The 18,294-nt window shown below is 39.5% G+C and overlaps 1 protein-coding gene and 1 pseudogene across 1 annotated transcript in view; one reads left to right on the forward strand and one right to left on the reverse strand.

Moving 5' to 3' along the window:
* LOC131251396 (glutathione S-transferase U7-like) overlaps positions 1-1,111 on the forward strand; it is a 46,504-nt gene extending 45,393 nt beyond the window's left edge. Inside the window, exon 2 of the mRNA XM_058252068.1 lies at positions 624-1,111. Coding sequence (XP_058108051.1) covers positions 624-659 — 36 coding nt within the window. The 3' untranslated portion in view covers positions 660-1,111. The remainder of the gene's footprint in view (positions 1-623) is intronic.
* A 27-nt stretch (positions 1,112-1,138) lies between these two features.
* Positions 1,139-15,804, reverse strand: LOC131250653 (pentatricopeptide repeat-containing protein At4g21065-like; annotated as a pseudogene).
* Positions 15,805-18,294: the final 2,490 nt, after the last annotated feature.

The following is an 18,294-nucleotide window of genomic DNA, read 5'->3' on the forward strand; positions in this document are numbered from 1 at the left end:
ATTATCAGGAATGTTTTTAGTTTTTAATGGTCTGTTGTGACTGAAATTACAATAGGTCTGCGATAGCTTTGAGCATGTCCCTTTCCTTTTATGTTTATGATGTCAGGAAACCCTGTTGTTCACCATCGTCTCCTGGGCATGGTAGGATGACGGTACCCTTCTTAACCTTCATATCATGTTGATTAATTGGTAATTAGTTTAATTCTGTTGTTTGCTTTGTCTCCTGGGCATGGTTTGGTGATGGAATCCATTCTAATTCATATACTTTTCATCTCTTTAAAATTATATCAGAGGAAGTTCAGTTTAATTTCCATGATTCTTGAAGCAGGCATAAGATCTCCATGATCTCTACAAGTGGATCATCTGAATCCCTAGTTTCTTCTCTCTGATTTCTCTTAAGTTTTACATAATTATTTCACAATTATTCCCTAAATTCCATTCGATTTAGATTTCATCTTAGGCTAGTTCTATTTCTACCTAGTTTCAGGTAACTTACAAGTATTAGTCTCTTGGTATTCGACCTCGGTCTCACCGAGTTTATTACTACATCACAACCCTGCACTTGGGGAGTGAACAGACACCACAATATATTATGGATTTAATTCGTTTGCACATTTAATTAGTTTGGACAAGCCATGTGGCAGGCATTATGTGTATAAGGAGAAGAAAAGAGCAAGGTCGTGGGATCGGCAGTAGAGGTAGTTAGAACCCTTGAGGAAGGTCTCAATGGTAACAGGTTCTTTAGAGGAGAGAGCATTGGATTTGTAGACATTATAGCGGGTTGGATTCCATATTGGTTGGGCGTATTTGAAGAAGTTGGATGGATGAAGGTGGTCGATCTTCAGAGACTCCCCTTGTTGACTGCATGGATAGAGAACATTCGGGAAGTTGCAGTGATCAAAGAGAACCTACCACCTCGGGATAGGTTGGTAAGCCATATCCGAAGGCTTTGTCAACATGAATTCAAACGGGATTGAAATCTAAGTGACATCCGTCGTGTTGGAGAATGTTGGATTTGTGTGATAATCACTAGTTTCCGTACTTCATTATGATATTTATAGACAAAAACTATGAGAGGAAGTGATGAAAATAGATACAAGGGATTGTTCAATTAGGGACGATAAGACCTTAGAGATGATTGGCCAAAAGCTACTCTAAAATCAATTCCAGGAAGATTGACAATGAGGAAGAGACCTTTTTTGGGTCTATATTCCCTGTTTGAATATGATCTTCTTTTAGGGTGCATTTGGTTACATAAATATCATCAAATTATTGCACTAAATATCATGAATTTCTTGATACTGATTAATCATGAAATTTCATAATATTTGGTGCAACCAAACGAGCCCTTAAACATGTTTGTGTTACATTTTACAGCTAGTAGTACATGGATGGTATGGAAGTTGGCAACTCATGTCCCATGGGTAAGGACAACAGGAGAATATCCTTCGGCTCTGAGTTACCATTTCCAAAGAACCTTTCTCATGGTTTGCCAGTTACCCTATCTTTGAGGCTTTCATCGAACACCTCTCACCAATAACCCTTGCATGAGCATTCCCCATCTTTGAACAGATGAAAATGGTTCCGATCCCTGACCATTATCTCCCTATTATAGACCTTTGAGATGAGCTTGATCGCAGAATGACAATCACTACAAATGCGCAAGTTCTTCACAATCCTAATCAGTGTCCCTGGCTTTGTATTCAAAAGTGCGAAAGCAATTGTTAGCTTCTCACTGTGTTTATACAATATATCTTCCTTATCTTCCTCGTCGATGTCTAGTAACACCTCTGATTTTGTAGGAACATATCTGGCAATCCGCAACTCCCTCCCCATCTCCTCCACCATTTCGTATATCTCTTTATACTTTTCATGCAATTTATCCCCTGCCACAAATTCGTAAATCTTGCTATCGAGCTCAATCAAGCTGCACCCAGGAACCGTCCTAATCCCTCTCTCACCCATCAAATATCTGATCTTCAATTTCTTTTCCCACCTATGCATCAATGCATATATGTTCGACAACAAGACATAGTTCGACCCATGCATGGGTTCAGCTCCAATAAGCTGTTTTGTGATGCTTTCACTCAGCTCAAGCTCTCCATGGGCTCGACAAGCGCTAATCAGTGTTCGCCAGATTACTGGATTGGGCTCCATTGGCATATCCTGTACGAACTCTAGTACACGTTTGACAAGCCCGGCTCGGCTGAAAAGATCGACCATACATCCATAGTGCTCGATCTTTGGGATAATGATGAATTCGTTCCTCTTTGAGTCAAAGTAGTGACATCCTTTTTCAACCACTCCAGCATGGCTGCAAGCAGAGAGCACACCAATAAACACAACATCATCCGGGATGACACCTACATTCTCCATCTCCTCAAAGAGGGTGGTGGCTTCTCTCCCACGGCCATGCCTGCAAGACCATCAATGATCGATGTCCAAGAAACGATGCTTCTCTCAGGCATTTCACTGAACATCCTCAAGGCATCATCAATGCTGTCGCACTTGGCAAACAAATCAATGAGTGCATTGCACAATGGCACCGTCTTTGCAATCCCTTCCTTTTCAACATAAATCCCAATCCACTTCCCAAGCTCGAGCGCTCCCATATCAGCACAGGCTGAAAGAACCGTCACCACAGTAACCTCATCAGGCTTGACACCTTCAATCTGCATCTCTCTAAACAGCACAACCACATCATTACACCGACCCAACCGAACATACCCACCAATCATAGCGCTCCAACACACTGGGTCTGACTTGGGCATTCCACTGAACACCTCCCGAGCAAGCTCAATGCCCCCACCATAGCTAGAATACACATGAACCAACATATTTTGAACGTGAAGATCAGCCTCAAAACCAAATTTCACTACAGACCCATGAACTTCCTTGCCAAGATTCAAATCACCAAGGCCCGCGCAGGCTTTTAGAACGAAAGGGAAGGTGAATTTATTGGGGAAGATGGCATTTCGAAGCATAAAAGAGAACGTAGCGACACCGTTGATTTTAGCAACTGCGGAATGCGCGTAGCCATGGATGAGAATATTGAATAAAAAAAAGTATCGAAAATGAGAGTAATGTTGTCGCAGTTAGAGAAAACGACGAAAGAGGCAGAATCAATAGCGTTAAGAGAAGAAGCTGTGGAGATGAGTTTTGTGAGTACAAAGGGGTTGGAATTGAGGCCGGATTTGAGGACGTGGGAATGAATTTGGAGGAGGTTTAAGAGGGAGTTGCAGGCTTGGAGGAGGGATAGGCAGTGCTATTCGAATGCTCTTGATGGACATGGTGTTTGGATAGACGCTTTGGATTCGATTTTGGCGATAAGGGAAGAAGGTGAGAGTTTGGACTTACGGGAAGAAAACCGCATGTTATAGAGACGTTGGCAGGGGCGGGGTAAAGCAATTTATATTTAAGCTGTGTTTGCCACCACTTTGTGGGACGCTGGTTCGGTGGATCTTACTGTGGCGCCCACTATGATGTATATGTCTTATATCCACTCCGTCCATCCATTTCTCCATATTAATATAAGTGTGTGAGCCCCAAAATGAAGCAGATCCAAATGTCAAGTGGACTACACCAAGGAAACACTGGTGATTGAACGCCCACCGTTAAAAAACTTCTTGGGGCCACCGGAATGTTCATTTTTCATCCAAACCTGCTGTTGATAGACCTGGATGAAAGGACCACACAAATATCATCTTGATCAAAAAAAAAAAGAAAATGGGGCCTCCAAAGAAGTTTTTAATGGCCAATCACCACTATTTTTTACAGTGTGGTCCACCTGCATTTTTGGGATCAGGCACTTAAAATGATCTGGCTTAATGGATGGATGGCGTGGATATAAGACACATACAACATGGTGGGCCCACAGTCAAGGATTTCGTGTCGTGATTGATTTACCCTACACGTGGCATGCACGTATGGAAAACGGAGTAGGCCAAATCGTTGGGCCATTGTAGTGAAAGTGGGGGGCGGTTGCTTGGAATGGCACCGTGTGGATGGGCTGGACCATGAGACAGATTCTGAGAAAATGGTTGATTTTTATTTTTTATTTTTTAATTCCAGAAGTTTCCTATTGCGACAAGAAATTAGTTGAAGCCTACAGAAATGTTTACTAGAAATCCACCCAATTAATTTATTTTGTCCAATTATGTTAAGACATGAGTCAAAAAATAAATAAAAAAAATAGATAGATACAAAACTCTAAATCGGCCAAACAACATCAAACTGGGAAGACTGAGCATCCACCCTGGAAACATTCACATTCACGGGATCACAGAAGTCGTGGATCAAGCTTATCTTTTTGTGTTTTCAGTATTCCGTAGGAATGACCTCACGAAGGATATTAGCTTGTATATAAACATAAGTGGACCAAAGAAGGTTTCAACGGTTAGCATTTTCCTGTTCACTTTTTCCCACCAATCAGCCCACTTGAGTTTTAGATTCCACGGCATTTTTTTACTCAAGTCCTAACATGATCCGGTAAAGGAATGGACAAGGTGGATTTCTCGCAAACGTAACAGTGGGAGCCCACCTACATTCCTGTCTCAGGAAGGGGGGGTCATTATTTTTCTACATAACGAGGATTTCAAATCATTACTTTTCTACGTCTAAAACATTTTTTTTTTCAAAACTTTATGACGAAATTGTCTAAACTATCTTTTTCAATTTTCCATACTTGCCTAATTTGACCTATGACGAGGGACTAATGACCGTTTTCATGGAATTGTGCAATGTTGGAAATGAGATAATTCAAAAGTGACATGGATTGTGTCTTACCCTTGTCCGTCTTTAGCCACGAAGGACCGGTTCTGTGGACGGGCCCACTGTGATGTATCTATTTATCTATGTCGTCCATCCCTTCTCTCATATCATTTTAAGGTAGGAGCACAAAAATGAGGTAGATCCAACACTCAGTGGACCATACCATAGATGACTCCTACATTTAGTGCAACCCAAGCTTATTATTTGATATGGTCCACTTGAGCGTTGGATCTACTTCATTTTTGTACACATTCCTGAAAATGATCTGAGAGAAGGGATGGACGGTGTGGATAAATAGATACATTACCATTGGCCCATCCACAGAACCACCTGTTTGTGGCAAGAGATGGGTGAGGGTAGGATGCAATCCACGTCCATTCAAAAGCCATTTGAATTAATTTCGTCAAATTATCTTTCTAATGAGCATAACATCACCTCGATCCGACTTATACAAGTGAGTTTGACTATTTTCATTAAACCATGTGAAGCATGGTGCAAACTATGATAAAAGTTTTGTTTAAATCATCATATGGACTTTAGGCCAACTTTAAAAGGTCATACAGTCTCCAAAGGGTATAATTTTTAAGTCATTTAAAAGTTTGTCGAATTATCATTTCAATGAGTATAAAATGGCATGATCTGACATGTAATGAGAGAATTATGACCGTTTCCATGGGACAATGTGATGCATAGAGCAAACTATGATTAGGGTTTTGTCTAAATTATAATATGAAAATTTGCCTTACTTTTCTAAGGTCAAGCAGTTTTCGAGTGAAATGATTCAAAACTATTTTAAAGTTCGTCAAATTATCTTTCCAACGGGCATAAGATTACCTTGATTTGATCAATAATGATAGAGTTATGATCGTTTTTATGGAACCACACGATGCATAGTGAAAACCATAATAAAGGTTTTATCCAAATCATGATCTGAAATTTAAGTGCACTTTTGAAAAGTGAAAGCCTTTAAATAAAATGATTTCAAATCCATTTGAAAGTTTATCGAATTATATTTTCATTGAACAAGTATAAAATCTCCCCGATTCGATCTATAACGAGGATGTTTAACCGATTTCTTGGGATGACGTGATGTATAATGCAAACCATAATCAAGGTTTTGTCTGACTTGTGATATGGACGTTGGGCCAACTTTTGAAAACTCAAATAGTTTTCAAATGAGATGATTCAAAAGTCATCTGAAAAGTTCATTAAATTATATTTCCAATGAGCATAAAATCACCCTTAATCAGACATATAATGAGGTAGTTATGACTGTTTTCTTGAGACCACACGATGTATAGTTCAAACCGTGATCAAGACTCTTGGTTGTGGTTTGAACCATGCACTGCATGGTCCTGTGAAAATGGTCATAACTTCTTCGTTACAAGTTTGATCAGAGTGATCCTATGTTCGTTAGAAAGATAATTTTAAGAATTTTCAAATGACTTGGACATCATCTCATTTGGAGATCTTTTACCTTTTAAAAGTGAGCTTAAACACCATATTATGATTTCAACAAAACCCTGATTGTAGTTTGGACTATGCATCGCGTGTTCATACAAAACCAGTCATAACACCCTCATTACAAGTTGTATGATGGTGATCTTGTTCTCTTTGGAAAAATAATTCAATGAACTTTCAAATTGCTCTGAAATCATCAATATGCATCGTGCGATCACAAGAAAATGGTCATAACTCCCTCATTATAGGTCAGATCAAGGTGATTTTGTATTCATTGGAAACATAATTTGATTAACTTTCAAATGGTTTTGGAATCATTACATTTTGTGACCGTTTCACCTTTCAAAACTGGGCCCAAACTCCATATCATGATTTAGACAAAACCTTAATTGTGATTTTGATTAGGCATCTCGCAATCCCTTGAAAATAGTACTAATAACTCCCTTATTATAGGTCAGATTGGAGTGATCTTATGCTCGTTGAAAAGATAATTTGACAAACTTTCAAGTGTCTTTTGAATTATCTCATTTGTAAATCATTTGACCTTTCAAAAGTGGAATAAAGTCAAACTCACGTTTGCTCTCATTTTCATCATCACATGGTCTCACAAAAATAGTTACAACTCCTTTGTTACAAGTTGAATCGGGGCAATATTGTATTCATTAAAAAGATAATTGGATGAACTTTCAAATAAATTTAGAATCATCTCATTTGTAGACCATTTGATCTTTCAAAAGTATACCCAAAGTCCAATTGTTATATATATATATATATATATATCAATCTAAGCCTAGATAGAAGAAAAATCCATCTAAAATTGGAGTTTTTGTTATTTTTTCTCTCCTTATATTAGTTTCTTCCTAAGTAGACATATTGGACTGTAATCTTTACAGAAGAAAGAACTCCTCTTTTAAAAGTGAAGTTTTTGCTATCTCTTTTCTTCTAGCCACTTTTTTCCAAGAACACGTGTCTGAGCAAAATTTTATGAAGAAAGAGAATGAAGTACTTATCTTATAAATTTGGAATATTTGTAATATTTTTTTATTTCATTTCTTTTCATTTCCTTCCCAAACAAGCCCATTTCAACATAACAAATAACAGATAGAAAGAAGAACTCATTTTCGAAGGTGGGAGTTTCTATTGGAGATAGTAGTTAGAAAGCACAAAAGTTTGGTGGATGGTATTAAAAAAGCACAAAGAACACATGAGTGCGATAGTAGAAGAAGAGTTGGTCGGAAAGTTATAATAAATGAAGGTACAAATATAGAAAATCGAAAAAATGTTTAGGGACCTTTTTGTCCCATAAAATTAAAAAATGTATTTTAGGTGTAGAAAAATAATGACTAAAAAACCGCTGTTATTTCTCTACTCCCACGAAACCTTCGGTGTACTTGCATTAAAAAACCTTTAAGGAAAAACTGGGTTCTAAGCCATGAAGCGCAACCAACACAAGAAACTTGACGTTTAAAGCAGTTAACATAGAAAGAAAAGAGAATCCAAGTGGAATTTGGTTCCATGATGAAGAGGGAAACCAATAATTACAAATAAATGACTTTTGGCCTTCATATTCTCAAAATGCATGTGGGAGCTTGTCATCCTAAGTACAAAGTAAGAGGGAGATGTAAGAAAGAAATTGAGCCAAGAGGGACCTACACCGTTAAATATATGGGCCATCGATGGTGATCGAATGTCTTTTAGCTCTAGAGTTCCAAGCGTGGTGCAAGCATGAAGAAAAATTGCATAGATTGCCTGTCGAACATCTCATTATCAAAGGTTGTTATGAGGTAGCAGTAAAGATTGCCTTATTCTATCATATTCTGACTTTTTATCTTCATTGTGGTGGGATCTTCATAGTTCAATTGATGATGATTTGCATATGTTGCTTTGACAAAGAATTCATGAGATTCAGCGGAGTTCTAGATATATGAAATATTATAATTTTTACAACCTTTTTACCTTCTTCAAAAGTGAGGGAAAACAGACGAGTCTAGCAATATGTTACATACAGGGAAATGATAAGCTAGGTAATAACCTATCATAACTCTATCCTATTACGCCATTTTATTACCTACCGTATCACTTCTCACGTGAATAATATTTGAAAAAAAAGAAAAAAAAAAACTGTCCGCATCATGTACAAAAAGAGATTATATGTACCAATCATTTGAGCTACACTTATATATTGAAAATGAGTTGCTGGCCAATTTTCCCAACTGCCTCGGTTGAGCCAATCCTCCTTTGTTCTATAGGTAGCGCATTTTCATGGTGGGTCCCACGTGATCATCCCAAATGGACGTGGATTTCCTGCGGAAGACTTTCGGAGGAAGTTCCTGTTGTATTTTGTTTTAAAATAGCATTAAAATTTGAATTTTCAAATTTTCGGTAATTTCCCTCCAATTTTGAAAAGTTGTAGTACTTTTGAGTTGTGGGTTTTGTCCCACATCGGATTTGAAAAGGTAAACTATCTTGTATATAAGATAGTCTTTTTGCCTAGGGCTTGAGCCCCTTTCAGGGGGCATGTGAATTTGGTCCTGTGGGGGGGGGCTATGCTAATAGCTCTAATCTATGCTATTGACCACACACGCGCGCACGCCGAGTCGAGTCGTGCCGTGCCAAGTCGAGCCGAGTCCGTGTGCGCGACGGGACGGGCTGGGCTGGGCGTGGGCGTGGGCGCGGGTGCGGGTGCGGTGTGTGAGTGTGTGTATGGGTACTCGCAGGACTGTATGTGTGGGAGTATACTCGCATTTGCGCTTTTTCGTTTTAAACCAGAGAGATGCGTCCCTTCCGGTTGGTCGCACCTGTTGGGTTTAAACCCAACGGACCTAACCTTTTATAAAGGGTGCTTATGCACCACTTCGGAGTCTATATAAAGACAACCGATTCCAGTTTCAAAAAAAAAAAAATCTTCTCTTATAAAACGCTCTCTGATATTCGGTTTTAAGCAATTTTCTACTGAGTTCATCGCTGAGTTAACTCAGCACTTTCGGATTAAACTGCAAGTGGTTCGAGCCCGTGTACAGTGAGTGCACCGCTGGGACCGGGTCATAGTCGTTGTATCCTGGAGGTCGATTGCTCTGGAAACCTGTTGCACTTGGGACGCTGTCCAAGGGGAGCAAATTCGATTTCAAGCCGAGTGACTCAGTCACGCCTCGACTCATTCAATAAGTTCTTCTTTCTCAAAATTTATTTTCCTTTTTTGGTTCTCGATTTTTAATAGTCTATTTAATTCAACTAAATATTCCAACAATCTTGAAATCAAATTTTGTTGAATTACATAGACTATGGCTACAGTAACAGTAAATGCTTCTACTAAGTTAGCCAAAATCGAACTGTTCGCTGAACAATCATTTAAACGGTGGAAATAGAAACTGATGTTCGCTTTGACCACCCTGAAAGTTTCATACATTTTATCTGAATCATTTACTATAGATTCAGCAAATCAAACTGAAGTAACAGATGAAAATAATTGTAAAAATTATATTCTAAACTCTTTATCCAACGAACTATATGACGTGTATGCTTCTTACGTGTTTGCTAAAGACATATGGACTGCTTTGGAAAAGAAATACATATTAGAAGATGCAGGCGCTAAGAAACATGCAATTGCTAATTTCCTTCATTATGAAATGACAGACGATATACCTGTCACAAATGAGATTCATGATTTTCAAAGTCTAGTTCATGAACTATCGACAGAAGGAATTAAGTTGGATGAAGTGTTTCTATCAGGAGCACTAATAGAAAAGTTACTGCTCTCCTGGAAAGAATATAAGAATAGAATGAAACATAAAAAGAATGGTGTTTCTTTGGAAACCACTATCGTACACATACGAATAGAGGAGGCCAATAGAATCAGAGACAAAAAAGAAAATAAAAACGAAATAGATTCAAAGGCGAATCTTGTGGAATCAAGTCGGGCAAATAATAAGAAAAATGGCAACTGTCATAACTGTGGTAAACCTGGACATTATGCAAATGAATGTAGGCTCAAAAAGAAGAATGCAAACAATCAATTCAAGAAAAAGAAAAACTGCTACAACTGTGGAAAGCCTAGGCATCATGTCAAAACCTGCAGGCTTAAGAAAAACAAAGATAAGCCGCAAGCTAATCTTACAGAAACAGGCAATGAGTCTGACTTGATAGTAGCTGTGGTGTCAGAAGTCTTCCTTGTAAACAACTTGGAGTGGGTACTAGACACTGGTGCAACTAGGCATGTGTGCAAGGATCGTAGCATGTTTTCCTCCTACCAAGTATCAGGAGATGATGAACAGGTGTTCATGGGTAATGCTAGAACGTCTCCAGTTGTAGGAAAAGGGAAAGTACTTCTGAAACTCACTTCTGGAAAGACTCTAATGTTGAATGATGTCCTACATGTGCCCGACATTAGAAGAAACTTGGTTGCTGGTTCACTCCTCAATAAGGCTGGTGTTAAGTTAGTATTTGATTCAGATAAGCTTGTAATGACTAAGAATGGAACTTTTGTTGGTAAAGGGTACTGTAGCGATGGTTTATTCATTATAAATGTATCCAATGATAATAATAAGAAGACATTCAGTTCTGTTTATATCGTTGAACCTTGTTATCTATGGCATAGTAGATTAGGTCATGTGAATATAACATCTTTGAAGAAAATGAAAAGATTAGGTTTATTACCTAATATATCTAATGAAGAATTTGACAAATGTGAAACATGTGTCGAATCAAAATTCATTAAAAAACCCTTTAAACAAATAGAAAGATCATCTGTTCTATTAGAGTTAATACACAGTGACTTAGGTGATTTTAGAAATCACATGTCTAGAGGTGGAAAAAAATATTACATAACTTTTGTAGATGATTACTCTAGGTTCACTAGAGTCTATCTATTAAGAAACAAAGATGAAGCTTTAGATGCTTTTTTTAAATACAAACTTGAAGTTGAAAATCAGTTAAATATAAAAATTAAAAGACTTAAAACAGATAGAGGAGGTGAATATGAATCTTCTCAATTTAGAGAATTATGTGAAAAGAATGGAATAGTTCACGAAACTACAGCTCCTTATACACCAGAACAGAATGGAATAGCAGAACGTAAGAATAGAACTCTAAAAGAGATGATGAATGCTATGTTAAATAGTTCAGGCTTACCCTCAAATATGTGGGGAGAAGCAATTCTATCTGCTTGTTATATTCTAAATAGGATTCCTTCTAAATCTTCTGAACAAACATCATATGAACTATGGAAGAATCATGTTCCTAGTTATAAATATATTAAAGTGTGGGGGTGTCTTACTAAAGTAGGATTACCTGAAACTAAGAAAAGAAAGTTAGGTCCTAAAATGACCGACTGTGTATTTATAGGTTACGCACAAAATAGTGCGGCCTACAGGTTTCTAGTTTTAAAAACTAAGGATAATATTCTATATCCTAATACAATTATAGAAGCTAGGGATGCAGAGTTCTTTGAGAACGTATTCCTTATGAAATCTAAATCTATAGGAATAGAAGAAGTCAATGAATCAGATATTGCATCTACTAGTAAAAATACATATGAGAAAGTAGTAAAAGAGATACAACCAAGAAAAAGTACTAGGGTTAGAAGAGAAACTAACCTAGGAGATGATTTTTTCACTTTCTTAGTAGAAGATGATCCTACAACCTATATAGAAGCAATTAACTCTCCAGATGCAACCTTTTGGAAGGAAGCAATAAATGATGAGTTAGAATCTATTATATCTAATAACACTTGGAAAATTGTAGACCTATCACCTGGAAATAAACCAATAGGTTGTAAATGAGTGTTTAGAAAGAAACTAAAACCAGATGAGACTATTGATAAGTTTAAGGCTAAGTTGGTAGCGAAAGGCTTTAAACAAAAAGAATGAATAGATTACTTTGATACTTACTTTCCTGTAACTAGAATTACAACTATTAAGGTCTTAATAGCAATAGCCTCCATATATAAACCGGTGGTACATCAGATGGACGTTAAGACAGCTTTCTTAAATGGAGACTTAGAAGAAGAAATATATATGGAACAACTTGAGGGTTATAAGATATCAGGAAAAGAAAATAAAGTATGTAGACTAATTAAATCATTATATGGTTTAAAACAAGCTCCTAAACAATGGCATGAAAAATTTGATGGTGTTTTAAAATCAAATGGTTATCATATAAATGATGTAGATAGATGTGTATATAGTAAAATTTCTGAAAATGATTATGTTATTATATGCCTTTATGTTGATGACATGCTTATTTTTAGAACTAATATTAAATTAGTTAATACAACTAAGAAATTCTTGTCATCTAAGTTTGACATGAAAGACTTAGGAGAGGCTAGTGTAATCTTGGGTATTGAAGTAACCAGGAAAAATGATGTTATTATATTATCTCAATCTCATTACATTGAGAAGATATTGAGAAAGTTTAACCATTTTGACTGTTTACCTGTCAGTACTCCTTATGATTATAGTGTGACTCTCATGAAGAATACAGAAAATAGTGTGTCTCAATTGGAGTATTCCAGAATAATTGGTAGCCTTATGTATCTAACAAACTGCACTAGACCAGACATTGCTTTTGCAGTAGGTAGGCTAAGTAGATATACACATAACCCTGGAAAAGAGCATTGGAATGCTTTGTCTAGGATTTTGAGATACCTAAAAGGCAGTATAGCCTATGGTTTACATTATAATGGTTTTCCTGCTGTATTAGAAGGATACAGTGATGCTAATTGGATTAGTGATTCAGATGAGACAAAATTCACGAGTGAATATGTCTTCACTTTAGGTGGAGGAGCAATATCTTGGAAGTCTACCAAGCAGACATGTATCGCTCGGTCTACTATAGAATCCGAGTTTATTGCCTTAGAAAAGGCTGGAACAGAAGCCGAGTGGCTTAGAAATCTCTTAGCTGATATACCATTGTGGCCAAAGCCTGTATCGGCCGTATCTATTCATTGTGACTGTCAAGCAGCTATAGCGAAAGCAAAGAGTAAAATATATAATGGAAAGAGCAGGCATATTAGACTCAGACACAACATAGTGAAACATATGTTGCGTGATGGAGTCATATCTATTGACTTTGTGAGGTTAGAAAAGAATCTAGCAGATCCTCTGACTAAAGGACTATCTAAAAGGTTAGTCAATGATACATCGAAGGGAATGGGGCTGAGCCTAATATATGAGCTGCTAGTGTCAGCAACCCAACCTATACAAGTGGAGATCCCATGAGATAGGTTCAATGGGTAAACAACAAGACACGAGGTAGACGATTGCACTGAGTTGTATGAGCCCCTTCTATGGTGTACAGTGCGAGCAGCAACGCAGAAGGATGAGTTGTTAGAACTCTTAATGAATCCATAGCCATATATTTGGTGGTGTATACAGTTGCTGCATACACTTGATGGAATTCACTTATATGGGTGTGGAGGTGGAGGCCGCTTCCTATGAGAATTTAGGCGAATTCTCTAGAGCACTCATGAAATCCAGGTAATGGTGTATGGCCGAAACGCACCGAACTGCAGAATCACTTGCAGAGGAAGAGTTGTGTGAGTGGCATGTACTTGCGATCTACATTAAAAGGATTCATGTTCAAGACTATGGTGTCACCTGATTCCTGTAGACCTGTCTTGCTTACTCTAATGTCGGTTCAAGTCTATGGTGACACCGACACCATTGCACAACTATTACGCTTTAATCCGAAAGGGTTTTATTTTAAAACATGTGGGGGATTGTTGTATTTTGTTTTAAAATAGCATTAAAATTTGAATTTTTAAATTTTCGGTAATTTCCCTCCAATTTTGAAAACTTGTAGTACTTTTGAGTTGTGGGTTTTGTCCCACATCAGATTTGAAAAGGTAAACTATCTTGTATATAAGATAGTCTTTTTGCCTAGGGCTTGAGCCCCTTTCAGGGGGCATGTGAATTTGGTCCTGTGGGGGGGGCTATGCCAATAGCTCTAATCTATGCCATTTACCACACACGCGCGCGCGTGCCGAGCCGAGCCGAGTCCAAGTTCGTGTCCGAGTGTGTGTGCGCGTACGCGACGCGACGCGACGGGACGGGACGGGCTGGGCTGGGCGTGGGCGCGGGTGCAGGTGCGGGTGCGGATGCGGTGTGTGTACTCGCGTGAGTGTGTGTATGGGTACTCGCAGGACTGTATGTGCGGGAGTATACTCGCATTTGCGCTTTTTCGTTTTAAACCAGAGAGATGCGTCCCTTCCGGTTGGTCGCACCTATTGGGTTTAAACCCAACGGACCTACCTTTTATAAAGGGTACTTATGCACCACTTCGGAGTCTATATAAAGACAACCGATTCCAGTTTCAAAAAAAAAATTTCTTCTCTTATAAAACGCTCTCTGATATTCGGTTTTAAGCAATTTTCTACTGAGTTCATCGCTGAGTCCACTCAGCACTTTCGGATTAAACTGCAAGTGGTTCGAGCCCGTGTACAGTGAGTGCACCACTGGGACCGAGTCATAGTCGTTGTATCCTGGAGGTCGATTGCTCCGGAAACTTGTTGCACTTGGGACGCTGTCCAAGGGGAGCAAATTCGATTTCAAGCCGAGTGACTCAGTCACGCCTTGACTCATTCAATAAGTTCTTCTTTCTCAAAATTTATTTTCCTTTTTTGGTTCTCGATTTTTAATAGTCTATTTAATTCAACTAAATATTCCAACAGTTCCTGCACTGGAACCCAGGTGGGGTCCACTGTGATGTTTGTGAGAAATCCTCTCCATCCATCTATTTTTTGAGTTCATTTTAGGCCATGAAACAAAAAATGAACTGTTTCCAAAGCTCAAGTGGACCGAAAACGTGATAATTGAACGTATACAGTTGAAATATTTGTGGACCACAAATGTTTTGAATTATGCTAATATTTGTGATTTCAGTTCATTCCAGTAGGAATGAATTTATTAATAGCATGGATGGCATGTAAACATCACTGTCGAACCCAAGTAGGTTTCAACGGTAGGAATTTTTTATTTTATTTTATTTAAAAACAACTCGATATGTTTCATTGCAAAATGATCAAACAATCCGCTTTACAATGCTTCGGGACGACCAAAATGAAAAAAATCTGGATCAACCTATCGTAAGATAAAAGAAAAGGATTGAACAAATCTACATGTTTCTGATCGAGCCCTGGCCCACTTTGTCCAAAAAGATAAGGCCTCTGATGGGAGAGGGGTTATCCGCTTCTCTGTTTGAGAAAAACGTGGATTGGGTGCCACTACCCATTCTAGCCAATGCATCTGCCGCGACGTTGCCCTCCATCAGAGTGTGAGAGAATTGTACTTGGGCGTGGGAGGAAAGGTCATGAACTCTAGTTATCCAAGGAATCCATTTCCAACCAGGGGATGTAGAACCCAAAAGGAGGTTGATGACTAATTCCAAGTCTGACTCAAAGATGATTTGGTTAAACCCTTTGCTAATGTCAAATCTCAGGCCATCATGAATGGCCCTGAGCAGCTTAAGTGTTAGATCCAGTCCCATAGCCCTCCGCAAAAGCGAAAAGAAAAGCGCCAAAACTGTCTCTAGCAATACCCCCACCACCCGATCTGCCTGGGTTTCTGAGGGAAGATCCATCAACGTTGATCTTGATCCACCTTTGGGCGGGCGAGACCATTTGACCACCGAGCATCTGGGCCTGGAGCTATGCTCTTACTGCCGCAACACCTGAAGCAGGGAGATAGGAGCTGACCAAAGCTCCATCTTGTTTTGAAAGTACCTGATCCACCAGAAGATACGCGCAGAAAGGTTGTGCGAGGAGGGATATTGTCATCGAAAATTATGGCATTCCTTGCTCTCCACACCTCCCAGAGGAGCACGCACGGAGCTAATTTTACAGCCAGCGAGGATGATTTATCAGTTGCTGCCGCAACCCACCACTGTGAAAGTCGCTACCCGACCGAAGAGGCCTCCTGGATTACAATACCACAGTGGGTGCTGATGTTGTTCCATGCCGAGCACGCCATGTCACCATGAATGAAGAGGTGCGTGATGGATTCACATCCTCTACCCGGATTGACTGAAGACGAATCACCCTTGCAGCACACACACCTGGGAGCCATTTGGATTCCTTTTGCTTGGATTTCCATCTCAACAGGAATTGCTCTCATCAGAATCTTCCAAACAAGGATTGATATTTTCGGGGGGAGAAGAGGATGCCAAATCTATTTGGCCCAAAACATGCGTGGCTGACTTCTTCTACACAATTCCCATGCTGAACAAATTGTGAACTGACCGGAAGGTGTGAACGGCTAGAAAGGAAGATTAGGACCCTTAGAGATGCAATAGCCAGCTTGAAAAATTAGGTTTGTGATGGCTTGGGGAAGGATATTTAGCACCGCTGAAGGAGGCAGCTGGCCTGTTCTGCCCAGGAAGTGGTTTATCTTCATATTATAGAGGTCAGGCGGGATTTGGATACCGTTAATCCTCTGGAGAGGCCCTAGGCCTGTCCAATTCAAGGACCACAAATTGTTGTCACCTGCTCCAAGCTGAATCTGCACTACCTCATCCAGCCTTGGGAAGAGCTGGACAATCTTTTTCCGCATGCAAGAAGCGAAGGCTGGAGTATTCCGCTGCCCGTTAGCGATACCACTTTGCACATATATCGCCTTCATGAATTAAGCCTACAAGCTATGGCTGTTGCTGTTCTTAAAAGTCTAGGCCATCTTATACCTGAAAGCAACCATAATATCTGATCGCCTACGAATATTCAGGCCACCCTCTTTTGGAACCACGGTCACTTTCCAACTACGCCAATGTAACTTGCACTTATCCTCTTGACCACCCCCATAGGAAGTTAGTCATCCTCTTTTCCAGGGCTGACAAAACCTGCATTGGAAGATTTGCTACTACTAGAGAATGGATAGGAATACTGCTCAGCACATTCTGAATCAACACCATTTTTCCTGCTTAAGAAAGAAATATGGCTTTCCAACCCAAAATCTTGGCCTCTACCTTCTCCACTAGCGGTTGAAAATTCGTTGCTTTAAGCCTGCTGATCACCAAAGGTACCCCAGGATAGGTGAAAGGGGAGGCTGCTCTAGAGATGCCACTGGCCTACTCTATAGCTCTAATCCTGGCTAGTGAAAAGGAGATACTGCAAACAAAAGAGCTCTTGCTGAAATTAATGGATTAGCCAAACACCACCTGGTAGTCATCTAAAAACTCCTTCGTGGCCATCATTGAGGTAACACTACTATTAAGGAAAAGCAGAGTATCATTTGCATAGATCAGGTGCGAGATAACGGGGCACCCTCTTCTAAGCTTGAACTGGAGAATAGACTCTTGGGCGATTTGCATCTTCAAACCGTGACTCAGGACCTCCGCCGTTAAGATAAACAGCGCTGGAGATAGTGGGTCTCCCTGCCTTAGCCCTCTATGGGACTTAAAGAAACCATTCATCTGCCCATTTATCAGGACCAAAAACCAAATGCTGCTCCAACACCTTTCCACTAAACCAATCTAATCTACGCTGAAACCGAAACGAGCTAAAACTTTCTTGAGGAAGCCCTAGTCTACTTTGTCATAAGCCTTCTCCATGTCGACTTTCATCACGATGTTTCCTCCCCGAGTCTTCCTGTTGATATCTCTAAATATTTCCTGGGCTAGCGCAACGTGCTCTGTTAGAGCTCTACCTTAAATAAAGGCACCCTTCTCTAGGGAAATCAAAGAGAGGAGAATATCGCTCAACCTATTAGAGATGATCTTTGATATTATTTTGTAAAGGTAGTTGTAGAGGCTGATCAACCTGAAGTCGGTGAAACTCCTTAGAGAAGAAGACTTTGGGGATGAGGCAATTAAGAGTCGCATTTACCACCCACGGGATAGCCCCTCCCTGGAAAACGAAGGTAGCAGCATGGAGGATGTCCTGTGCAATGATATTCCAGCATCCAGAATAAAAGGCCCCAGAAAAACCATCTGGGCCTACTACACCGTCGGCTGGCATGGCAAGGACGGCCTGATGAACTTCTTGTAAAGTGGGGACAGCCATCAGCCCTCTATTTTGTTGATGCGTGACTAAATTCGGAATGGTATCTAATAGACCTGGATGGTCAGCTGCATTTGGAG

This window comes from Magnolia sinica, chromosome 7, assembly GCF_029962835.1.
Source record: "Magnolia sinica isolate HGM2019 chromosome 7, MsV1, whole genome shotgun sequence".
NCBI lineage: Eukaryota > Viridiplantae > Streptophyta > Magnoliopsida > Magnoliales > Magnoliaceae > Magnolia > Magnolia sinica.